The sequence below is a fragment of the Salvelinus alpinus genome, chromosome 11, assembly GCF_045679555.1.
Source record: "Salvelinus alpinus chromosome 11, SLU_Salpinus.1, whole genome shotgun sequence".
Lineage (NCBI taxonomy): Eukaryota > Metazoa > Chordata > Actinopteri > Salmoniformes > Salmonidae > Salvelinus > Salvelinus alpinus.
In genome coordinates this window covers 8,249,742-8,271,088 of record NC_092096.1, presented here as the reverse complement: position 1 = coordinate 8,271,088, position 21,347 = coordinate 8,249,742, and the positions used below count along the sequence as shown (strand labels likewise).

The window sequence follows — 21,347 nt, the reverse complement described above, 5'->3', positions numbered from 1 at the left end:
ACCTTCTTGATCCAAATCAGTCAGGTTTCAAGACTAGTCATTCAACTGAGACTGCTCTTCTCTGTGTCACGGAGGCGCTCCGCACTGCTAAAGCTAACTCTCTCTCCTCTGCTCTCATCCTTCTAGACCTATCGGCTGCCTTTGATACTGTGAACCATCAGATCCTCCTCTCCACCCTCTCCGAGCTGGGCATCTCCGGCAAGGTCCACGCTTGGATTGCGTCCTACCTGACAGGTCGCTCCTACCAGGTGGCGTGGCGAGAATCTGTCTCCGCACCACGTGCTCTCACCACTGGTGTCCCCCAGGGCTCTGTTCTAGGCCCTCTCCTATTCTCGCTATACACCAAGTCACTTGGCTCTGTCATATCCTCACATGGTCTCTCCTATCATTGCTATGCAGACGACACACAATTAATCTTCTCCTTTCCCCCCTCTGATAACCAGGTGGTGAATCGCATCTCTGCATGTCTGGCAGACATATCAGTGTGGATGACGGATCACCACCTCAAGCTGAACCTCGGCAAGACGGAGCTGCTCTTCCTCCCGGGGAAGGACTGCCCGTTCCATGATCTCGCCATCACGGTTGACAACTCCATTGTGTCCTCCTCCCAGAGTGCTAAGAACCTTGGCGTGATCCTGGACAACACCCTGTCGTTCTCAACTAACATCAAGGCGGTGACCCGTTCCTGTAGGTTCATGCTCTACAACATTCGCAGAGTACGACCCTGCCTCACGCAGGAAGCGGCGCAGGTCCTAATCCAGGCACTTGTCATCTCCCGTCTGGATTACTGCAACTCGCTGTTGGCTGGGCTCCCTGCCTGTGCCATTAAAACCCTACAACTCATCCAGAACGCCGCAGCCCGTCTGGTGTTCAACTTTCCCAAGTTCTCTCACGTCACCCCGCTCCTCCGCTCTCTCCACTGGCTTCCAGTTGAAGCTCGCATCCGCTACAAGACCATGGTGCTTGCCTACGGAGCTGTGAGGGGAACGGCACCTCCGTACCTTCAGGCTCTGATCAGGCCCTACACCCAAACAAGGGCACTGCGTTCATCCACCTCTGGCCTGCTCGCCTCCCTACCTCTGAGGAAGTACAGTTCCCGCTCAGCCCAGTCAAAACTGTTCGCTGCTCTGGCACCCCAATGGTGGAACAAACTCCCTCACGACGCCAGGTCAGCGGAGTCAATCACCACCTTCCGGAGACACCTGAAACCCCACCTCTTTAAGGAATACCTAGGATAGGATAAAGTAATCCTTCTAACCCCCCCCCCCCTTAAAAGAGTTAGATGCACTATTGTAAAGTGGTTGTTCCACTGGATATCATAAGGTGAATGCACCAATTTGTAAGTCGCTCTGGATAAGAGCGTCTGCTAAATGACTTAAATGTAAATGTAAATTGGGGGTCAGTGTGGGTCATGTCGGGGGTTAGGTTGGGGGTCAGTGGGGGTCAGGTTTGTTGTGAGAGTGGGTCAGGTTGGGTGTCGGTCAAGTTGTGTGGGAGAGATTGGGAGTGAGTGTGGGTCAGGTTGGAGGTCAGGTTGGGGGTCAGTAGGGGGTTAGTGTGGGTCAGGTTGGAGGGAGGGAGGGAAGGAGGGAGGGGTGATAGAGAGAGAGAAGGGGGAGGGAGGGGTGATAGAGAGAGAAGTGAATGATATTGTAGTAGGGTCTTATTATAGACATAGAGGCTATCACTATCAATAGGAGTGAGTGATATAGTAGTAGGGTCTTATTATAGACAGGGGACAGACAGCAGTTCAACGTGTCTCAGAGACAGGGGACAGACAGCAGTTCAGCGTGTCTCAGAGACAGGGGACAGACAGCAGTTCAACGTGTCTCAGAGACACGTTCTACCACTGTGTTTGTCACCAGTGGGTATGCATTCTACCACTGTGTTTGTCACCAGTGGGTATACATTCTACCACTGTGTTTGTCACCAGTGGGTATGCATTCTACCACTGTGTTTGTCACCAGTGGGTATACATTCTACCACTGTGTTTGTCACCAGTGGGTATGCATTCTACCACTGTGTTTGTCACCAGTGGGTATGCATTCTACCACTGTGTTTGTCACCAGTGGGTATGCATTCTACCACTGTGTTTGTCACCAGTGGGTATACATTCTACCACTGTGTTTGTCACCAGTGGGTATACATTCTACCACTGTGTTTGTCACCAGTGGGTATGCATTCTACCACTGTGTTTGTCACCAGTGGGTATACATTCTACCACTGTGTTTGTCACCAGTGGGTATACATTCTACCACTGTGTTTGTCACCAGTGGGTATACATTCTACCACTGTGTTTGTCACCAGTGGGTATACATTCTACCACTGTGTTTGTCACCAGTGGGTATGCATTTAACATTTACATTTAAGTCATTTAGCAGACGCTCTTATCCAGAGCGACTTACAAATTGGAAAGTTCATACATATTCATCCTGGTCCCCCCGTGGGGAATGAACCCACAACCCTGGCGTTGCAAGCGCCATGCTCTACCAACTGAGCCACACGGGTATGCATTCTACCACTTTGTTTGTCACCAGTGGGTATGCATTCTACCACTGTGTTTGTCACCAGTGGGTATACATTCTACCACTGTGTTTGTCACCAGTGGGTATACATTCTACCACTGTGTTTGACACCAGTGGGTATACATTCTACCACTGTGTTTGTCACCAGTGGGTATGCATTCTACCACTGTGTTTGACACCAGTGGGTATACATTCTACCACTGTGTTTGCTCAGAATGGACAGCTGTTACCATTTGATTAATACACAGACTCATCATGGAGGCGGTATTCAAACGTTTCCTCGTCGTTGAGTGATGGGAGAGCTGCCGTCTTATGGGCTCTTAAACCAACCATGCTATTTTTTTATATATTTTTTGTGTTTTTCGGGAACCTGTTTTGTACATGATGTTGCTGCTACCGTCTCTTATGACCGAAAATATCTTCTGGACATCAGAACTGCGATTGCTCACCTCAGACTCTTCAATGAGTCGGACGGGAGGGATATACTACTGCAGACACCCGACCAGGCCCAGATCCACCGTGATTCGCTGGAGAAGGAAACTGAGATTTAGTGGGAAAAAGACCAGGGTATCCTTGTGTGTGTCTGAAACGGCACCCTATACCTTATATAGTGCACTTCATTTGACCCTAGCCCCACCCCCTGGTTAAAAATAGTGCACTACGTAGGGAATAGGGTGCTGTTTCTGACACTTCTAATCTGCTGTTGTCTTTTATCACTCACTAGATAAGACTTCCTGGTTCCACCTCTTATTACATTTCAATAACATCTAAGACTGGAGCTTTAGTTCCAGGAGATATATCTACAAGCCTATCAGGTTTTATCTTTAGTTCCTGGAGATATATCTACAAGCCTATCAGGTTTTATCTTTAGTTCCTGGAGATATATCTACAAGCCTATCAGGTTTTATCTTTAGATCCTGGAGATATATCGACAAGCCTATCAGGTTTTATCTTTAGTTCCTGGAGATATATCTACAAGCCTATCAGGCTTCCCCACTGTGTTTTCTACTTTCTCTATCTCTACTAAACAGACCCTCTCTGATTGTCTATCTCTACTAAACAGACCCTCTCTAATTGTCTATCTCTTATAAACAGACCCTCTCTGATTGTCTGTCTCTACTAAACAGACCCTCTCTAATAGTCTATCTCTACTAAACAAACCCTCTCTGATTGTCTATCTCTACTAAACAGACCCTCTCTGATTGTCTGTCTCTACTAAACAGACCCTCTCTAAGTGTCTATCTCTACTAAACAGACCCTCTCTAATTGTCTATCTCTACTAAACAGACCCTCTCTGATTGTCTGTCTCTTATAAACAGAACAGTGTGTGTGTGTGTGTGTGTGTGTGTGTGTGTGTGTGTGTGTGTGTGTGTGTGTGTGTGTGTGTGTGTGTGTGTGTGTGTGTGTGTGTGTGTGTGTGTGTGTGTGTGTGTGTGTGTGTGTGTGTGTCTCCAAAGCCCTCCCCTCTACATCCTTCCTGACCTGGACTCCTCAGTGGAAACGGATGCCTGACATCCTCACACCCTACAGACAACAGACAGGAGGAAACAACTCTAACATCACCTGTAGTATCACCCTACAGACAACAGACAGGAGGAAACAACTCAGACTACATCACCTGTAGTATCCTGTAGTATCCTGTCTCTACATCACCTCCTGTAGTATCCTGTAGTATCACCCTACAGACAACAGACAGGAGGAAACAACTCAGACTACATCACCTGTAGTATCACCCTACAGACAACAGACAGGAGGAAACAACTCAGACTACATCACGTGTAGTATCCTGTAGTATCACCCTACAGACAACAGACAGGAGGAAACAACTCTAACATCACCTGTAGTATCACCCTACAGACAACAGACAGGAGGAAACAACTCTAACATCACCTGTAGTATCCTGTCTCTACAGGACCTGTAGTATCCTGTAGTATCATGTCTCTACAGGACCTGTAGTATCCTGTAGTATCACCCTACAGACAACAGACAGGAGGAAACAACTCTAACATCACCTGTAGTATCCTGTCTCTACAGGACCTGTAGTATCCTGTAGTATCCTGTCTCTACAGGACCTGTAGTATCCTGTAGTATCACCCTACAGACAACAGACAGGAGGAAACAACTCAGACTACATCACCTGTAGTATCCTGTAGTATCCTGTCTCTACATCACCTGTAGTATCCTGTAGTATCCTGTCTCTACATCACCTGTAGTATCCTGTAGTATCCTGTCTCTACATCACCTGTAGTATCCTGTAGTATCACCCTACAGACAACAGACAGGAGGAAACAACTCAAACATCACAATGGCTGAATGAAATGGAAACTCAACGGTCAACATGGAAAGTATTCATTGATGTCAGCTGCATTTTGTGCCTTTTATATATATAAACTAAAGCAGTTCCCTCTATGGTGGAATACAGCTCTGTGTTGGTACAGGAAGTGGGATCGGGTCTGTCTGACCCACATTGCCTCTCCCACCAATAGGTAAAGGATGTTTCCTGTTACCTTAAATAATAGACTACATCAGAGGTAGAGATGTCAGAGAACACGCTCTCCATTAAAACATCTCATTATAAATACATATAAAACAATGTGACATTCTCTCTACACACACACACACACACACACACACACACACACACACACACACACACACACACACACACACACACACACACACACACACACACACACACACACACACACACACACACACACACACACACACACACACACACACACACACACACACACACACACACACACACACACACACACACTCAAGGAAGGAGGGAGGGAGGGGGAGGAGTGAGGAGGGAGGGGGAAAGAGGAGGCTTGGAGGGGGGGGGGAGGAGGGAGGAGTGAAGCGGGAGGGAGGGGGAAAGAGGAGGAGGGGAGGGAGGGGGAGGCGGGGCCTGGTGAGTGACGGGGCTTGTCAGGGAGCAGCTTTGATGTGATCCATTCCACTCTAGGCTGAGTCATGAGGTCAGAGGTTACGAGGTCGCCCAGGTCTCCCAAGAGGGTTCAGGCTGGAGGGAAGGAGGGGGGGAGGGTGTTACGGAAAAGAGGGGTGTGCATGAAAGGGTATGGGCGGGGCGTGGAGGAGGTGTGGAGAGGGATGCAACAGGAAGATAACACAATGCTTAGAAAAGTCCTTCAAGTCCCATCAGAAGTGTGTAAATGAAGTTGCCTTGAAAAGAGTGCAGACAGGGTTCCTTCATTATGCGGCTGGAATGACAGATGGGGCTGAAACCCTGTCTGTGTCCCTAATGAGCCCTGGTCTAAAGTAGTGCACTACCCTATGGGCCCTGGTCTAAAGTAGTGCACTACATAGGGAATATGGTGCCATTTAGGATACAGCCTCTCATTACCCTGCTGCATTATACTTCAATTTTTTCTATTTTTAACCTTTATTTAACGAGGTAAATCAGTTTTAAGAAAAAATTATTATTTACAATGTCAGCCTACCGGGGGAACAGTGGGTTTAACTGCCTTGTTCAGAGGCAGAACGACAGATTATTACCTTGTCAGCTCGGGGATTCGATCCAGCAACCTTTCAGGTTACTGGCCCAACGCTGTAATCACTAGGCTACCAGCCGCCACAAATGATAGTCCACTACTGTTGACCAGAGCTAATTGGATAGTCCACTACTGTTGACCAGAGCTAATTGGATAGTCCACTACTGTTGACCAGAGCTAATTGGATAGTCCACTACTGTTGACCAGAGCTAATTGGATAGTCCACTACTGTTGACCAGAGATAATTGGATAGTCCACTACTGTTGACCAGAGATAATTGGATAGTCCACTACTGTTGACCAGAGCTAATTGGATAGTCCACTACTGTTGACCAGAGATAATTGGATAATCCACTACTGTTGACCAGAGCTAATTGGATAGTCCACTACTGTTGACCAGAGCTAATTGGATAGTCCACTACTGTTGACCAGAGCTAATTGGATAGTCCACTACTGTTGACCAGAGATAATTGGATAGTCCACTACTGGGGGTTTAGGCTCAATTCCATTTCAATTCAGTCAGTTCACAACGTATGTCTGTGTGTGTGTGTGTTTGTGTGTCCCACAGCCAATGATAGGTGTACAGGTGTAGTGCTGGTGGTGTTTGTAATGTCACTGTACCAAGTTATTTTCACAACCCAAATTGACTAATGCTGACATACGTTGTTTTACAAAACAAGTTATGAGGAAGATATTATAGTTGGTAATATAGTAATTAACAAACAGAAACCTTGGATCAGGTCTCCTCCTGTCTTATTCATTATACGTCATACGATAAAACTGATCCTAGATCAGCTCTCCTTCTGTCCATGGGGTCTTATTCATTATACTTCATAAAGATAAAACTGATCCTAGATCAGGTCTCCTCCTGTCCATGGGGTCTTATTCATTATACTTCATCAGATAAAACTGATCCTAGATCAGCTCTCCTCCTGTCCATGGGGTCTTATTCATTATACTTCATAAAGATAAAACTGATCCTAGATCAGCTCTCCTCCTGTCCATGGGGTCTTATTCATTATACTTCATAAGATAAAACTGATCCTAGATCAGCACTCCTCCTGTCCATGGGGTCTTATTCATTATACTTCATAAAGATAAAACTGATCCTAGATCAGCACTCCTCCTGTCCATGGGGTCTTATTCATTATACTTCATAAAGATAAAACTGATCCTAGATCAGGTCTCCTCCTGTCCATGGGGTCTTATTCATTATACTTCATAAAGATAAAACTGATCCTAGATCAGCTCTCCTCCTGTCCATGGGGTCTTATTCATTATACTTCATCAGATAAAACTGATCCTAGATCAGGTCTCCTCCTGTCCATGGGGTCTTATTCATTATACTTCATAAGATAAAACTGATCCTAGATCAGCACTCCTCCTGTCCATGGGGTCTTATTCATTATACTTCATCAGATAAAACTGATCCTAGATCAGGTCTCCTCCTGTCCATGGGGTCTTATTCATTATACTTCATAAAGATAAAACTGATCCTAGATCAGCTCTCCTACTCTGAGATGCTCCTACTCTGGGACACTCCTACTCTGAGATACTCCCACTCTGAAACACTCCTGCTCTGACACTCCTACTCTGGGACACTCCCACACTGAGACACTCCTGCTCTGGGCCACTCCTACTATGAGACACTCGCTCTCTGAGACACTCCTACTCTGAGACACTCTGAGACACATGAGTACAGGCCCTAATCTACAAAGATTAATAGGGCCCAGAGTTGTTCCTCCCCCGTGTGATCAGTAAACACTCTGGTCCTACAGATCATAGGTGGGTCCCAATAACACTCTGGGTCCTACAGATCATAGGTGTGTCCCAATACCACTCTGGGTCCTACAGATCATAGGTGGGTCCCAATAACACTCTGGGTCCTACAGATCATAGGTGGGTCCCAATAACACTCTGGGTCCTACAGATCATAGGTGTGTCCTAATAACACTCTGGGTCCTACAGATCATAGGTGAGTCCCAATAACACTCTGGGTCCTACAGATTATAGGTGGGTCCCAATAACACTCTGGGTCCTACAGATCATAGGTGTGTCCCAATAACACTCTGGGTCCTACAGATTATAGGTGGGTCCCAATAACACTCTGGGTCCTACAGATCATAGGTGGGTCCCAATGACACTCTGGGTCCTACAGATTATAGGTGGGTCCCAATAACACTCTGGCTCCTACAGATTATAGGTGGGTCCCAATAACACTCTGGGTCCTACAGATCATAGGTGGGTCCCAATAACACTCTGGGTCCTACAGATCATAGGTGGGTCCCAATGACACTCTGGGTCCTACAGATCATAGGTGGGTCCCAATAACACTCTGGGTCCTACAGATCCTAGGTGTGTCCCAATAACACTCTGGGTCATACAGATTATAGGTGGGTCCCAATAACACTCTGGGTCCTACAGATCATAGGTGGGTCCCAATGACACTCTGGGTCCTACAGATCATAGGTGGGTCCCAATAACACTCTGGGTCCTACAGATCATAGGTGGGTCCCAATAACACTCTGGGTCCTACAGATCATAGGTGTGTCCCAATGACATCTCCTTTCACTACTTCCCACAATGTAAAAGCATTGGATTGGTGGAGCCATGGGCTAGTGGGAGATTCCAACATATTTATTCAACTCAAGTGAAGGGAAGTAAACAAGTACACACTTCGGGAGGAAGGAGAGATAATTGGGACGTAGCCAAGAAATAGAAACTCACAACGCCACAGAAGCCATTTTTAAAAATTGTATTTTATTGTGCTGAAACAAGGCTGTGAATATCTATTAAGATAACTTGGGTTTGTTTTGTATATCAAACAAGCGATTTGGATGTGTAATTGAAGACAGCAATACTAGGGTGGATAGAGAGGAAACGATACACGTTAGATAGAAGACATGACGTTGTACTGAGGGAGACGGTGTGAAAGACAGAAATGATGTCATGTTTATCCCCCCCCCCCCCCCCCCCGCCCCCCCCGCCGTCTCTCCCGTCCACAGATTAATATAACTACGTAACATTGCATAATGTCAGAAAATGTTCTTTAAAAAATAATAATAATAATTACATGTCCAGTCTTACCTAGTGGTGACTAAGAAGCAGAGAAGAACAGTCTTATAAAATGTATCCCCCGACAAAAAATAAACTATATATATATAAAAATGTTACGATGTTCTCCCTGTACTCTTTCGTCACCTGAGTTTTACTAAGCAGATCATTTAAGCTCGCGTCACAAATTGCACCCTATTCCCTATATAGAGGACTAGTCCCGTAAATGCTCCGGTCAAAAGTAGTGCACTCCCTGGTCAAAAAGGAGTGCACTAATATAGGGAATAGGGTGTCATTTGGGAGCAGGCTTAGTTTGAAAATGAGGTAACAGTAAGGCCCTTTTTTTTTTGGAGGTAGTAATGTGTATTGGGACTGTTCTAGAACGGGGATCATCTTTCATTAAGACTCAGGAGCTCAAAGCACATCAACAAAACAGTGGTTTCCATAGTTACACATTCACACCAACATGAGGTAAAACATCCCCAAAAAAATAAAATAACATTGCTTCAATTTCTTTAAATTATATACTCTTAGACTTTAGAACCCGAGTACATATTTATGAAATATAGTCCAATGTTCTCGGAGCTCCAACATCGGAACGTCATTACCTCCTATGTTCTCGGATCTCCAACATCGGAACGTCATTACCTCCTATGTTCTTGGAGCTCCAACATCGGAACGTCATTACCTCCTATGTTCTTGGAGCCCCAACATCGGAACGTCATTACCTCCTATGTTCTTAGAGCTCCAACATCGGAACGTCATTACCTCCTATGTTCTTAGAGCTCCAACATCGGAACGTCATTACCTCCTATGTTCTTGGAGCTCCAACATCGGAACGTCATTACCTCCTATGTTCTCGGAGCTCCAACATCGGAACGTCATTACCTCCTATGTTCTTAGAGCTCCAACAGCGGAACGTCATTACCTCCTATGTTCTTGGAGCTCCAACATCGGAACGTCATTACCTTCTATGTTCTTGGAGCTCCAACATCGGAACGTCATTACCTCCTATGTTCTTGGAGCTCCAACATCGGAACGTCATTACCTCCTATGTTCTTGGAGCCCCAACATCGGAACGTCATTACCTCCTATGTTCTTGGAGCTCCAACATCGGAACGTCATTACCTCCTATGTTCTTGGAGCTCCAACATCGGAACGTCATTACCTCCTATGTTCTCGGAGCCCCAACATCGGAACGTCATTACCTCCTATGTTCTCGGAGCTCCAACATCGGAACGTCATTACCTCCTATGTTCTTAGAGCTCCAACAGCGGAACGTCATTACCTCCTATGTTCTTGGAGCTCCAACATCGGAACGTCATTACCTCCTATGTTCTCGGAGCCCCAACATCGGAACGTCATTACCTCCTATGGTGTAATAAGTGTCAGCTATGAGCACCACAGTGTTCAGCCCTTTTTTTGAAACGTTTTTTTATCTCTTATAGCTTTTCATGCTGATGATGGACAGTCTGGCGATGGCTGCGTCTCAAAACATTACTAGCCGTCAAATCCTTGCTTCCCTCTCACCTGTCCTTGTTTCCTCAATTCCTCTCAAAGTTCATTGGAGGAGAAGTTCCCGAAAGGAGGAACCGTAGATCCACACCTCCAATGAGATTTAAGAGGAATTGCGGAAACAAGGAAGCAGTAAGCAAGGATTTGACGGCTTGTGACGTATTTAGACAAAGCCATTGTTCCTCTCAGCCGTGAAGTCTATCTGTTTCTAAGCCGTGCTTTTCAAAGCTACAACATGTGATCGCCAACTCACACAGGTAGGCCTACGAAGCCGTTTCAAAACCAAGGCAGCTGTCAAACTGCATCAACATAAAGTATAGGCCTACTATGGCTTCACCTCATCAACCATAGGTTGGTTCTTGATCTGTTGTTCTGGCCAACGTTCTCTGTTTTGATTGTTATGTACCTGAGAGTTATCAAGAGTTGTTATCACAGATGAAGCCCCCCAATGATACAGTTCAGGGAACATTCTGGACAGTAATAGTGTGTGAAGAAACTAATGCTGCCTTCCTCGGAAAATAGGAAGCTCAGAACTATGCATTTGACTGAGATACTCGGAAGTCTCCGACTGAGAAACTCGGAAGTCTCCGACTGAGAAACTCGAAAGTCTCCGACTGAGAAACTCGGAAGTCTCCGACTGGGAAACTCGGAAGTCTCCGACTGAGAAACTCTGAGGTAGCCGACTGAGAAACTCGGAAGTCTCCGACTGAGAAACTCGGAAGTCTCCGACTGAGTAACTCGGAAGTCTCCGACTGAGTAACTCGAAAGTCTCCGACTGAGAAACTCGAAAGTCTCCGACTGAGAAACTCGGAAGTCTCCGACTGAGTAACTCGGAAGTCTCCGACTGAGTAACTCGGAAGTCTCCGACTGAGTAACTCGAAAGTCTCCGACTGAGAAACTCGAAAGTCTCCAACTGAGAAACTCGAAAGTCTCCGACTGAGAAACTCAGAAGTCTCCGACGTATTCGACTGAGAAACTTGGAAGTCTCCGACTGAGAAACTCGGAAGAATTCGATTGAGAAACTCGGAAGTCTCAAACTGAGAAACTCGGAAGTATCCGACTGAGAAACTCAAAAGTATACGACTGTGAAACTTTGAGTACAAAGATGTTACCTAAGTTTCTGCCCACTCGGAAAACTCAAAATGAACGGTCGTTGTTAGCATGATTCCGGGACCTTTTCCGATTCCGTAATTTTCCCCCAGTCAATATAATTCAGAGAGCACATAAAAGCAGCTTAAAACTGACTTTGAATTGCAGCTTGCAGACCTGTGTGAGTGGAGAGGGCATGTTGGGTTGTTTGGCTAGCTCTCTGAGACTCCCTACCTCAGGCCTGTGTGAGTGGAAAGGGCATGTTGGATTGTTTGGCTAGCTCTCTGAGGCTCCCTACCCAGGCCTGTGTGAGTGGAGAGGGCATGTTGGATTGTTTGGCTAGCTCTCTGAGGCTCCCTACCCAGGCCTGTGTGAGTGGAGAGGGCATGTTGGATTGTTTGGCTAGCTCTCTGAGGCTCCCTACCTCAGGCCTGTGTGAGTGGAGAGGGCATGTTGGATTGTTTGGCTAGCTCTCTGAGGCTCCCTACCTCAGGCCTGTGTGAGTGGAGAGGGCATGTTGGATTGTTTGGCTAGCTCTCTGAGGCTCCCTACCTCAGGCCTGTGTGAGTGGAGAGGGCATGTTGGATTGTTTGGCTAGCTCTCTGAGGCTCCCTACCCAGGCCTGTGTGAGTGGAGAGGGCATGTTGGGTTGTTTGGCTAGCTCTCTGAGGCTCCCTACCTCAGGCCTGTGTGAGTGGAGAGGGCATGTTGGGTTGTTTGGCTAGCTCTCTGAGACTCCCTACCTCAGGCCTGTGTGAGTGGAAAGGGCATGTTGGGTTGTTTGGCTAGCTCTCTGAGACTTCCTACCCAGGCCTGTGTGAGTGGAGAGGGCATGTTGGATTGTTTGGCTAGCTCTCTGAGGCTCCCTACCTCAGGCCTGTGTGAGTGGAGAGGGCATGTTGGATTGTTTGGCTAGCTCTCTGAGGCTCCCTACCTCAGGCCCGTATGAGAATATACCATGTTAACATTTAAAAGTTGTAATCCATCACTACTTAAGAAGCATTTTCATATACATCTGGTTAAACCATAACAACAAGAAAAATAAAATCGCATGTGTCATAAAGTACACAAAAAAGCTAATCAAGTATATCAATATCTACTAATTAAAAATAAAAAAATGATCCATGAATACAATATACAAAACCCAAACATATATTTTTTCAAAACCTGAAAATCTTCAAGATTATTTTGTGAAGGCTATTTCTTCCGCAGGGTGAAGTCAACATTTACTTGGTTTCAGAAGTTTTGAAAACTGTTACAAAAATACTTTTGAGTAAGGGATCATTTGCAGTCCTAATATCGATAGATTTCATCATACATTATCAAAACTCGTAGTGAATGAAAGAAACCCGGCAAAAAATCATTCCTTTTCAAGACTGGAGGTAGGTATTTGTCAATCGATTATAAGTCCATTTTTATCCGTTTGTTTGAGGTACATAATGTATATGAATAGTACATAGTTCAGAAAAATTTAATCTAAAAAATAAAATACAAATTCAGAGCAAAAACAAACAAAAAACAATAATATCATGTAGTGTCATACAAGCACTTGATCCTTAATAAAAACCATTGAGTAAATCAGAAAAACAAACATATTCAAGTTAACAGTTTGTCAAACAGAAGTCCCAGTTGAGGAGAGGGAAAGGTGGGTGTCTTGTTAGGACTTACTTAGATACACAACACTAATGGTCATGTAAATAGATACACAACACTAATGGTCATGTAAATAGATGCACAACACTAATGTTAATGTGAAATAAAGACACCACAGTACTTCTTCCATTAGCTGCTTATGAGTTGTACATAGGAAATCTAAAAAACCTCCTGATTTCAGTAAATGACCTGTCAGACTTACACAGAACATGTCAGCTCCACTGTGAGACACAAGACAACAACTTTTAGAACAAGTTAGCTCGTTGACACACACACACACTGCCACCCCATGCATTGTTGTGTGTAGTAATACTATGTAGTACTGTGTAGTACTATGTAGTACTGTGCAGTACTGTGTAGCAGGGCAGTGTGCATTCCTTGAGCTTGGAGTTTGCAGGTTGTTGCCGTGGAAATCGGAGGTAGTTTGAAATGGTGAGGAGATATTGCATCAGCATCAGACCACAGAGTGCCGACATGTCTTCGGAATTCTTAGAATACCTGAAGTAAGGGTTATCAGGGTTCTAGAATACCTGAAGGATTATCAGGGTTCTAGAATACCTGAAGGATTATCAGGGTTCTAGAATACCTGAAGGATTATCAGGGTTCTAGAATACCTGAAGGATTATCAGGGTTCTAGAATACCTGAAGGATTATCAGGGTTCTAGAATACCTGAAGGATTATCAGGGTTCTAGAATACCTGAAGGATTATCAGGGTTCTAGAATACCTGAAGGATTATCAGGGTTCTAGAATACCTGAAGTATTATCAGGGTTCTAGAATACCTAAAGTAAGGATTGCCAGGCTTCTAGAATACCTGAAGGATTATCAGGGTTCTAGAATACCTGAAGTAAGGATTATCAAGGTTCAGGTTCTAGAATTTCTGAGTCATCCTATCTCACCCTGCCACTAAAGGTGCAGGTACAACATGTGTCATGAGGTAAATTGTATGTTTTTTGTTCTTATGGTTTAGTTTGTTTTGTTCTTAAGGTTTGTTTTGTTCTTAAGGTTTGTTTTGTTCTTAAGGTTTGTTTTGTTAAGGCAGACCAGGTTAGTGTGAAAAAAAGAGAGCATTTCCTTATCAAAAATAGTATTAGTGGAATCCATGGTTTTAAAGCTATGTTGTGAATTAGAAGAAACATAAAATGACAAACATACAGTATGTATGTATGTATGTATGTATGTATGTATGTATGTATGTATGTATGTATGTATGTATGTATGTATGTATATATGTGAGTAGGTTAATCAGATTACTTTGATAAGAAGTGATATTTAAGGGGATTGATCATGGAAATAGAACTAAGACAATATCTTAAAATAATCTCTCAATCCACAAAGATGAAATGAGTCCACCAAAGACAGGGAGACAGGCTGCAGACCTCAGGTAAAATGCTGGATTAAATACAGTTGTTTTCTAACTAAAAACCAGCCACAGTACAGCCCATTTGGTATTGAAGCATTGCAATGTTAAAGCTCTCTGTTAAATGTATACTTGTAAAAGGAACTGGATAATCAAGATGTCGATGATGAGAACTGAGACTATCAACTCATTGTTTCCTAATAGAGAAAACAATAAAAATACATTATTTATAAGAGCAGTGTAAAACCAATAATATCATATTACCTCCATTAAGATCCTTCCATCATATTACCTCCATTAAGATCCTTCCATCATATTACCTCCTTTTATATTGTGATAATTATCATTTTATATTGTGATAATTATCATTTTATATTGTGATAATTATCATTTTATATTGTGATAATTATCATTTTATATTGTGATTATTATAATTTTATATTGTGATTATTATTTTATATTGTGATTATTATCACAATATAAAATGATAATTATCACAATATAACATGATTATTATCACAATATAAAATGATTATTATCACAATATAAAATGCTAAAGCAAAAGCAGGTGAAAAAGGTTCTTGGTTAAAGAGACTAACTGCCAGTAAAACGGATATGATGAAAAAACGACATACCTGCTAATATCCAACAACCTCAACTGAGGAATTCATCAATTAAAAAGGTGGGATTTTAGCAAGTTAAAGAAGCCAATTTGTTATTAAAAAAAGAAGCAATTCCACGGTAGATTAAAAACATGATAGATTAAAATAACCTGACTTGAAGAGAGAGTCGTCTGTCTCCCTGTGTTTGGTGGTCCGACACGGGACTCGAGGGGGGTGGTCTGTGTTTGGTGGTCTGACACAGGACTCGAGGGGGGTGGTCTGTGTTTGGTGGTCCGACACAGGACTCGAGGGGGGTGGTCTGTGTTTGGTGGTCCGACACAGGACTCGAGGGGGGTGGTCTGTGTTTGGTGGTCCGACACAGGACTCGAGGGGGGTGGTCTGTGTTTGGTTGTCCGACACGGGACTCGAGGGTGGTGGTCTGTGTTTTCTAGACCTCTGCTGTACTGAAACAGCAGCCATATGGTCGCAATTTCTGAATGACAATAACAGACTTTTTTTCAGTTTCTACCTTTCCCTCAAAGACAGACAGCCTGGGGAATCAGTCGACAACGACGGGGGGAGGAGGGGAGTAGAAACTGCAGCGGTACAACCCCAGAACCTCTGTCTTTACAGCAGATAAAACATTACTGTTGTTGTAAAGAGGTGTCATATTTAGTGTTTTTTTTTGTTTTTTTTTGCGGCTCATGCTCTGAGGATTAATGTGTGTTCATCTCAGAATCAAAAAACAAACAAACAAAAAAACAAAATGAAATAAACAACAAACAAAAGTGTCAAATGAAAACAGTATGATATGAGAGTGGACAGAGGTCAAAGGTTATGGATCAACGTCCTTAGTAAGTGGTGAAGGCAGTGGTTCCCCAGGAGGAAGAACTGCTACAAGGAAGTAGAGGTGTTGTTCTTTAATGTTGTTCTTTAATCCTCCTCTCCAGACTCCTCCTCTTCCTCTTCTTCTTCTTCTTCTCCTCCTTCTTCCTGCAGGGGCAACACAATGACCCGGTCAGTTTCACACTTTTCAACAGAACACTGCTTCTTCTAATGAAGGAGAAAAGCTAAACTTGGTTGTACTACATTTCTTATGAGAAACCTTTATGTAAGGTTGGCCTAACAAAATGAAACTGACAAGGCATTATTTGATCATATAGTAACATAACAACACAGCAAAGCATCAGGACTTGTTGGGAGCATGAAACTACATGAAAGAGACAGAGAAATACAAGGTTAGTTCAAATTCCTGAATGAACAGGTTTTGCTACAGGAGTTGAACTCCTTTGATATACAACGTATTCCCAGAAAGCACTTCCTGGAAAGCACTCGTCCCCCCCCCCCCCCCCCCCTCCCTAACAATGTGTTGAGTGCATAGTTTCACAGACTCTCTTAACAAGCTTACACAAGAACACTATAGTGGGTGTTTCCAACTTTTAAAAAAGTCTTCCCAAGATGACCGAGCAGCGACCACCATGGAACAGGGAGAAAACCCCCTCCATCTCAGCCTTCCTCGCTTCTCACATTCAAATGGATTTTCATTTTCCACATGGCTTCCATTTTATTCCGGGGGAGCCAAACTGACACAATTTATAACCCTCTTCCTTTCCCAGGCTGCGGCCGAGGACGTGTCCCAAATGGCACCCTGTTCACCTCATAGGGCCCCCATAGACTCTGGTCTAAAGTAGTACACTACGAAGGGAATAGGATGCTGTTTGGGAACGCGGCCAGAGTCCGAGGCAGTATTCCCATTCAGCAGAGAGAGAGAGAGACGAAAGCTTGTCTGCATTACAAGACCCCACCTCCCTCCCTCCCTCCCTCCCTCCCTCCCTCCCTCCCTCTCCATTCATTAATGCAGCAGACACTTCAGCTGTGAAGGGTCCACTAAACGCTACCATGTGACACAGCCAGGAGAACCAATGAGAGTGGAGCGAGAGGGAAGGAGGGAGGGAAGGAAGGAAGGAAGTAAGAAGGAGCTACTGAAGTTTGGACATTTATAAACCATTAGTGATTAACAGGGGGAATAAACTAGAGAGGTGTTAGTGATTAACAGGGGGGCTAAACTAGAGAGGTGTTAGTGATTAACAGGGGGGCTAAACTAGAGAGGTGTTAGTGATTAACAGGAGGGGCTAAACTAGAGAGGTGTTAGTGATTAACAGGGGGGCTAAACTAGAGAGGTGTTAGTGATTAACAGGGGGGCTAAACTAGAGAGGTGTTAGTGATTAACAGGAGGGCTAAACTAGAGAGGTGTTAGTGATTAACAGGGAGGCTAAACTAGAGAGGTGTTAGTGATTAACAGGAGGGCTGAACTAGAGAGGTGTTAGTGATTAACAGGGGGGCTAAACTAGAGAGGTGTTAGTGATTAACAGGGGGGCTAAACTAGAGAGGTGTTAGTGATTAACAGGGGGGCTAAACTAGAGAGGTGTTAGTGATTAACATGGGGGCTAAACTAGAGAGGTGTTAGTGATTAACAGGGGGGCTAAACTAGAGAGGTGTTAGTGATTAACAGGAGGGCTAAACTAGAGAGGTGTTAGTGATTAACAGGGGGGCTAAACTAGAGAGGTGTTAGTGATTAACAGAGGGGCTAAACTAGAGAGGTGTTAGTGATTAACAGGGGGGCTAAACTAGAGAGGTGTTAGTGATTAACAGGGGGGCTAAACTAGAGCGGTGTTAGTGATTAACAGGGGGGCTAAACTAGAGAGGTGTTAGTGATTAACAGGGGGGCTAAACTAGAGCGGTGTTAGTGATTAACAGGAGGGCTAAACTAGAGAGGTGTTAGTGATTAACAGGGGGGCTAAACTAGAGAGGTGTTAGTGATTAACAAGAGGGCTAAACTAGAGAGGTGTTAGTGATTAACAAGGGGGCTAAACTAGAGAGGTGTTAGTGATTAACAAGGGGGCTAAACTAGAGAGGTGTTAGTGATTAACAAGGGGGCTAAACTAGAGAGGTGTTAGTGATTAACAGGGGGGCTAAACTAGAGAGGTGTTAGTGATTAACAGGGGGGCTGAACTAGAGAGGTGTTAGTGATTAACAGGAGGGGCTAAACTAGAGAGGTGTTAGTGATTAACAGGGAGGCTAAACTAGAGAGGTGTTAGTGATTAACAGGGGGGCTAAACTAGAGAGGTGTTAGTGATTAACAAGGGGGCTAAACTAGAGAGGTGTTAGTGATTAACAAGGGGGCTAAACTAGAGAGGTGTTAGTGATTAACAAGGGGGCTAAACTAGAGAGGTGTTAGTGATTAACAGGAGGGCTAAACTAGAGAGGTGTTAGTGATTAACAAGGGGGCTAAACTAGAGAGCTGTTAGTGATTAACAAGGGGGCTAAACTAGAGAGGTGTTAGTGATTAACAAGGGGGCTAAACTAGAGAGGTGTTAGTGATTAACAAGGGGGCTAAACTAGAGAGGTGTTAGTGATTAACAGGGGGGCTAAACTAGAGAGGTGTTAGTGATTAACAGGAGGGCTAAACTAGAGAGGTGTTAGTGATTAACAGGGGGGCTAAACTAGAGAGGTGTTAGTGATTAACAAGAGGGCTAAACTAGAGAGGTGTTAGTGATTAACAAGGGGGCTAAACTAGAGAGGTGTTAGTGATTAACAAGGGGGCTAAACTAGAGAGGTGTTAGTGATTAACAGGGGGGCTGAACTAGAGAGGTGTTAGTGATTAACAGGGGGGTTAAACTAGAGAGGTGTTAGTGATTAACAGGAGGGGCTAAACTAGAGAGGTGTTAGTGATTAACAGGGAGGCTAAACTAGAGAGGTGTTAGTGATTAACAGGGGGGCTAAACTAGAGAGGTGTTAGTGATTAACAAGGGGGCTAAACTAGAGAGGTGTTAGTGATTAACAAGGGGGCTAAACTAGAGAGGTGTTAGTGATTAACAAGGGGGCTAAACTAGAGAGGTGTTAGTGATTAACAAGGGGGCTAAACTAGAGAGGTGTTAGTGATTAACAGGAGGGCTAAACTAGAGAGGTGTTAGTGATTAACAAGGGGGCTAAACTAGAGAGGTGTTAGTGATTAACAGGAGGGCTAAACTAGAGAGGTGTTAGTGATTAACAGGAGGGCTAAACTAGAGAGGTGTTAGTGATTAACAAGGGGGCTAAACTAGAGAGGTGTTAGTGATTAACAGGAGGGCTAAACTAGAGAGGTGTTAGTGATTAACAGGAGGGCTAAACTAGAGAGGTGTTCGTGATTAACAGGGGGGCTAAACTAGAGAGGTGTTAGTGATTAACAGGAGGGCTAAACTAGAGAGGTGTTAGTGATTAACAGGAGGGCTAAACTAGAGAGGTGTTAGTGATTAACAGGGGGGCTAAACTAGAGAGGTGTTAGTGATTAACAGGGGGGCTAAACTAGAGAGGTGTTAGTGATTAACAGGAGGGCTAAACTAGAGAGGTGTTAGTGATTAACAGGGGGGCTAAACTAGAGAGGTGTTAGTGATTAACAGGGGGGCTTAACTAGAGAGTGGTTAGTGATTAACAGGGGGGCTAAACTAGACAGGTGTTAGTGATTAACAGGAGGGCTAAACTAGAGAGGTGTTAGTGATTAACAGGGGGGCTAAACTAGAGAGGTGTTAGTGATTAACAGGGGGGCTAAACTAGAGAGGTGTTAGTGATTAACAGGGGGGCTAAACTAGAGAGGTGTTAGTGATTAACACGGGGGCTAAACTAGAGAGGTGTTAGTGATTAACAGGAGGGCTAAACTAGAGAGGTGTTAGTGATTAACAGGGGGGCTAAACTAGAGAGGTGTTAGTGATTAACAGGGGGGCTAAACTAGAGAGGTGTTAGTGATTAACAGGGGGGCTAAACTAGAGAGGTGTTAGTGATTAACAGGGGGGCTTAACTAGAGAGGTGTTAGTGATTAACAGGAGGGCTAAACTAGAGAGGTGTTAGTGATTAACAAGGGGGCTAAACTAGAGAGGTGTTAGTGATTAACAGGGGGGCTAAACTAGAGAGGTGTTAGTGATTAACAGGGGGGTTAAACTAGAGAGGTGTTAGTGATTAACAGGGGGGCTAAACTAGAGAGGTGTTAGTGATTAACACAACCTCCACACAGTGGTCATTGACTAGTTGGATATTCATTCCACACTGAGCAGACAATTCATATACTGACAGCATTCATATAAATACATGTTTTAATCATTTTATTTTTATTGCCATTTGTCAGTTAAACTCGTGAATGCAACTATTGTTTTGTGTTGTAGTTGTAGCCCAGGTTGGTCTGAACAGAACATGGTGAAACACATTGTGAGGCTGAATATAAGGACTGGACATGCAGATGAATGAAAGTCAGATAAATGGAAAAGGGTGATTTTTACTTGGGGTCTCAGGACTGGTTAATCATTGTACTGCTTGGTTCTCTCTGTGCTTCCGGGTCAGGCCCGTGCTCCCTCCTAACCCCTTCCTCCTCTACCCCTCGCTCTCTACTCCTGGCTCTGAGGTAAAACAGCCAAACAACGAGAGAGAGAGAGAGAGAGAGAGAGAGAAAAGAAAAGAGAAGAAAAGAAAAGAAAAGAAAAGAAAAGAAAAGAGAAAGAGAAAGAGAAAGAGAAAGAGAAGAGAGAAGAGAGAATGTGTTCTCAGTGATGTGTGTTTGTGTTCCAGCAGCTACTTGGCTCCATCACAGCACTGGCTGAGCAGCTCAAAACCACTTCACCACACACACACACACACACACACACACACACACACACACACACACACACACACACACACACACACACACACACACACACACACACACACACACACACACACACACCCCCCCCCCCCCCCTGTACCCTGTTCCCACAAAGCAGCAAATGAGGGTCCAGTTATGCATTCACACCAGCGAACAGGGAGAGGGAGGTGGATTGCTGGAGTGTGAGGGGAAACAATTAGAGAGGAGGAGGGGGACTCTGTCTGTACTGTAGTGTACTTCACAGGGTTTAAAAAAATTCTTTAACCACTGATAAACTATTTGTCATTTGTTCACTGATCTAAGAGTTCCTCCCAGTTAAGCTGTACAATACCTGATTATGTGTTGGGAGTTAACTGTC

General features: G+C 44.3%; 1 protein-coding gene across 1 annotated transcript in view; it reads right to left on the bottom strand.

The window, feature by feature from the left end:
* Nucleotides 1-9,420: 9,420 nt before the first annotated feature.
* Nucleotides 9,421-21,347, bottom strand: part of hmga2 (high mobility group AT-hook 2) — a 112,056-nt gene continuing 100,129 nt past the window's right edge. The window contains exon 5 of the mRNA XM_071331645.1: nt 9,421-16,311. Within this exon, the coding sequence (XP_071187746.1) occupies nt 16,252-16,311 (60 nt within the window). The 3' untranslated portion in view covers nt 9,421-16,251. The remainder of the gene's footprint in view (nt 16,312-21,347) is intronic.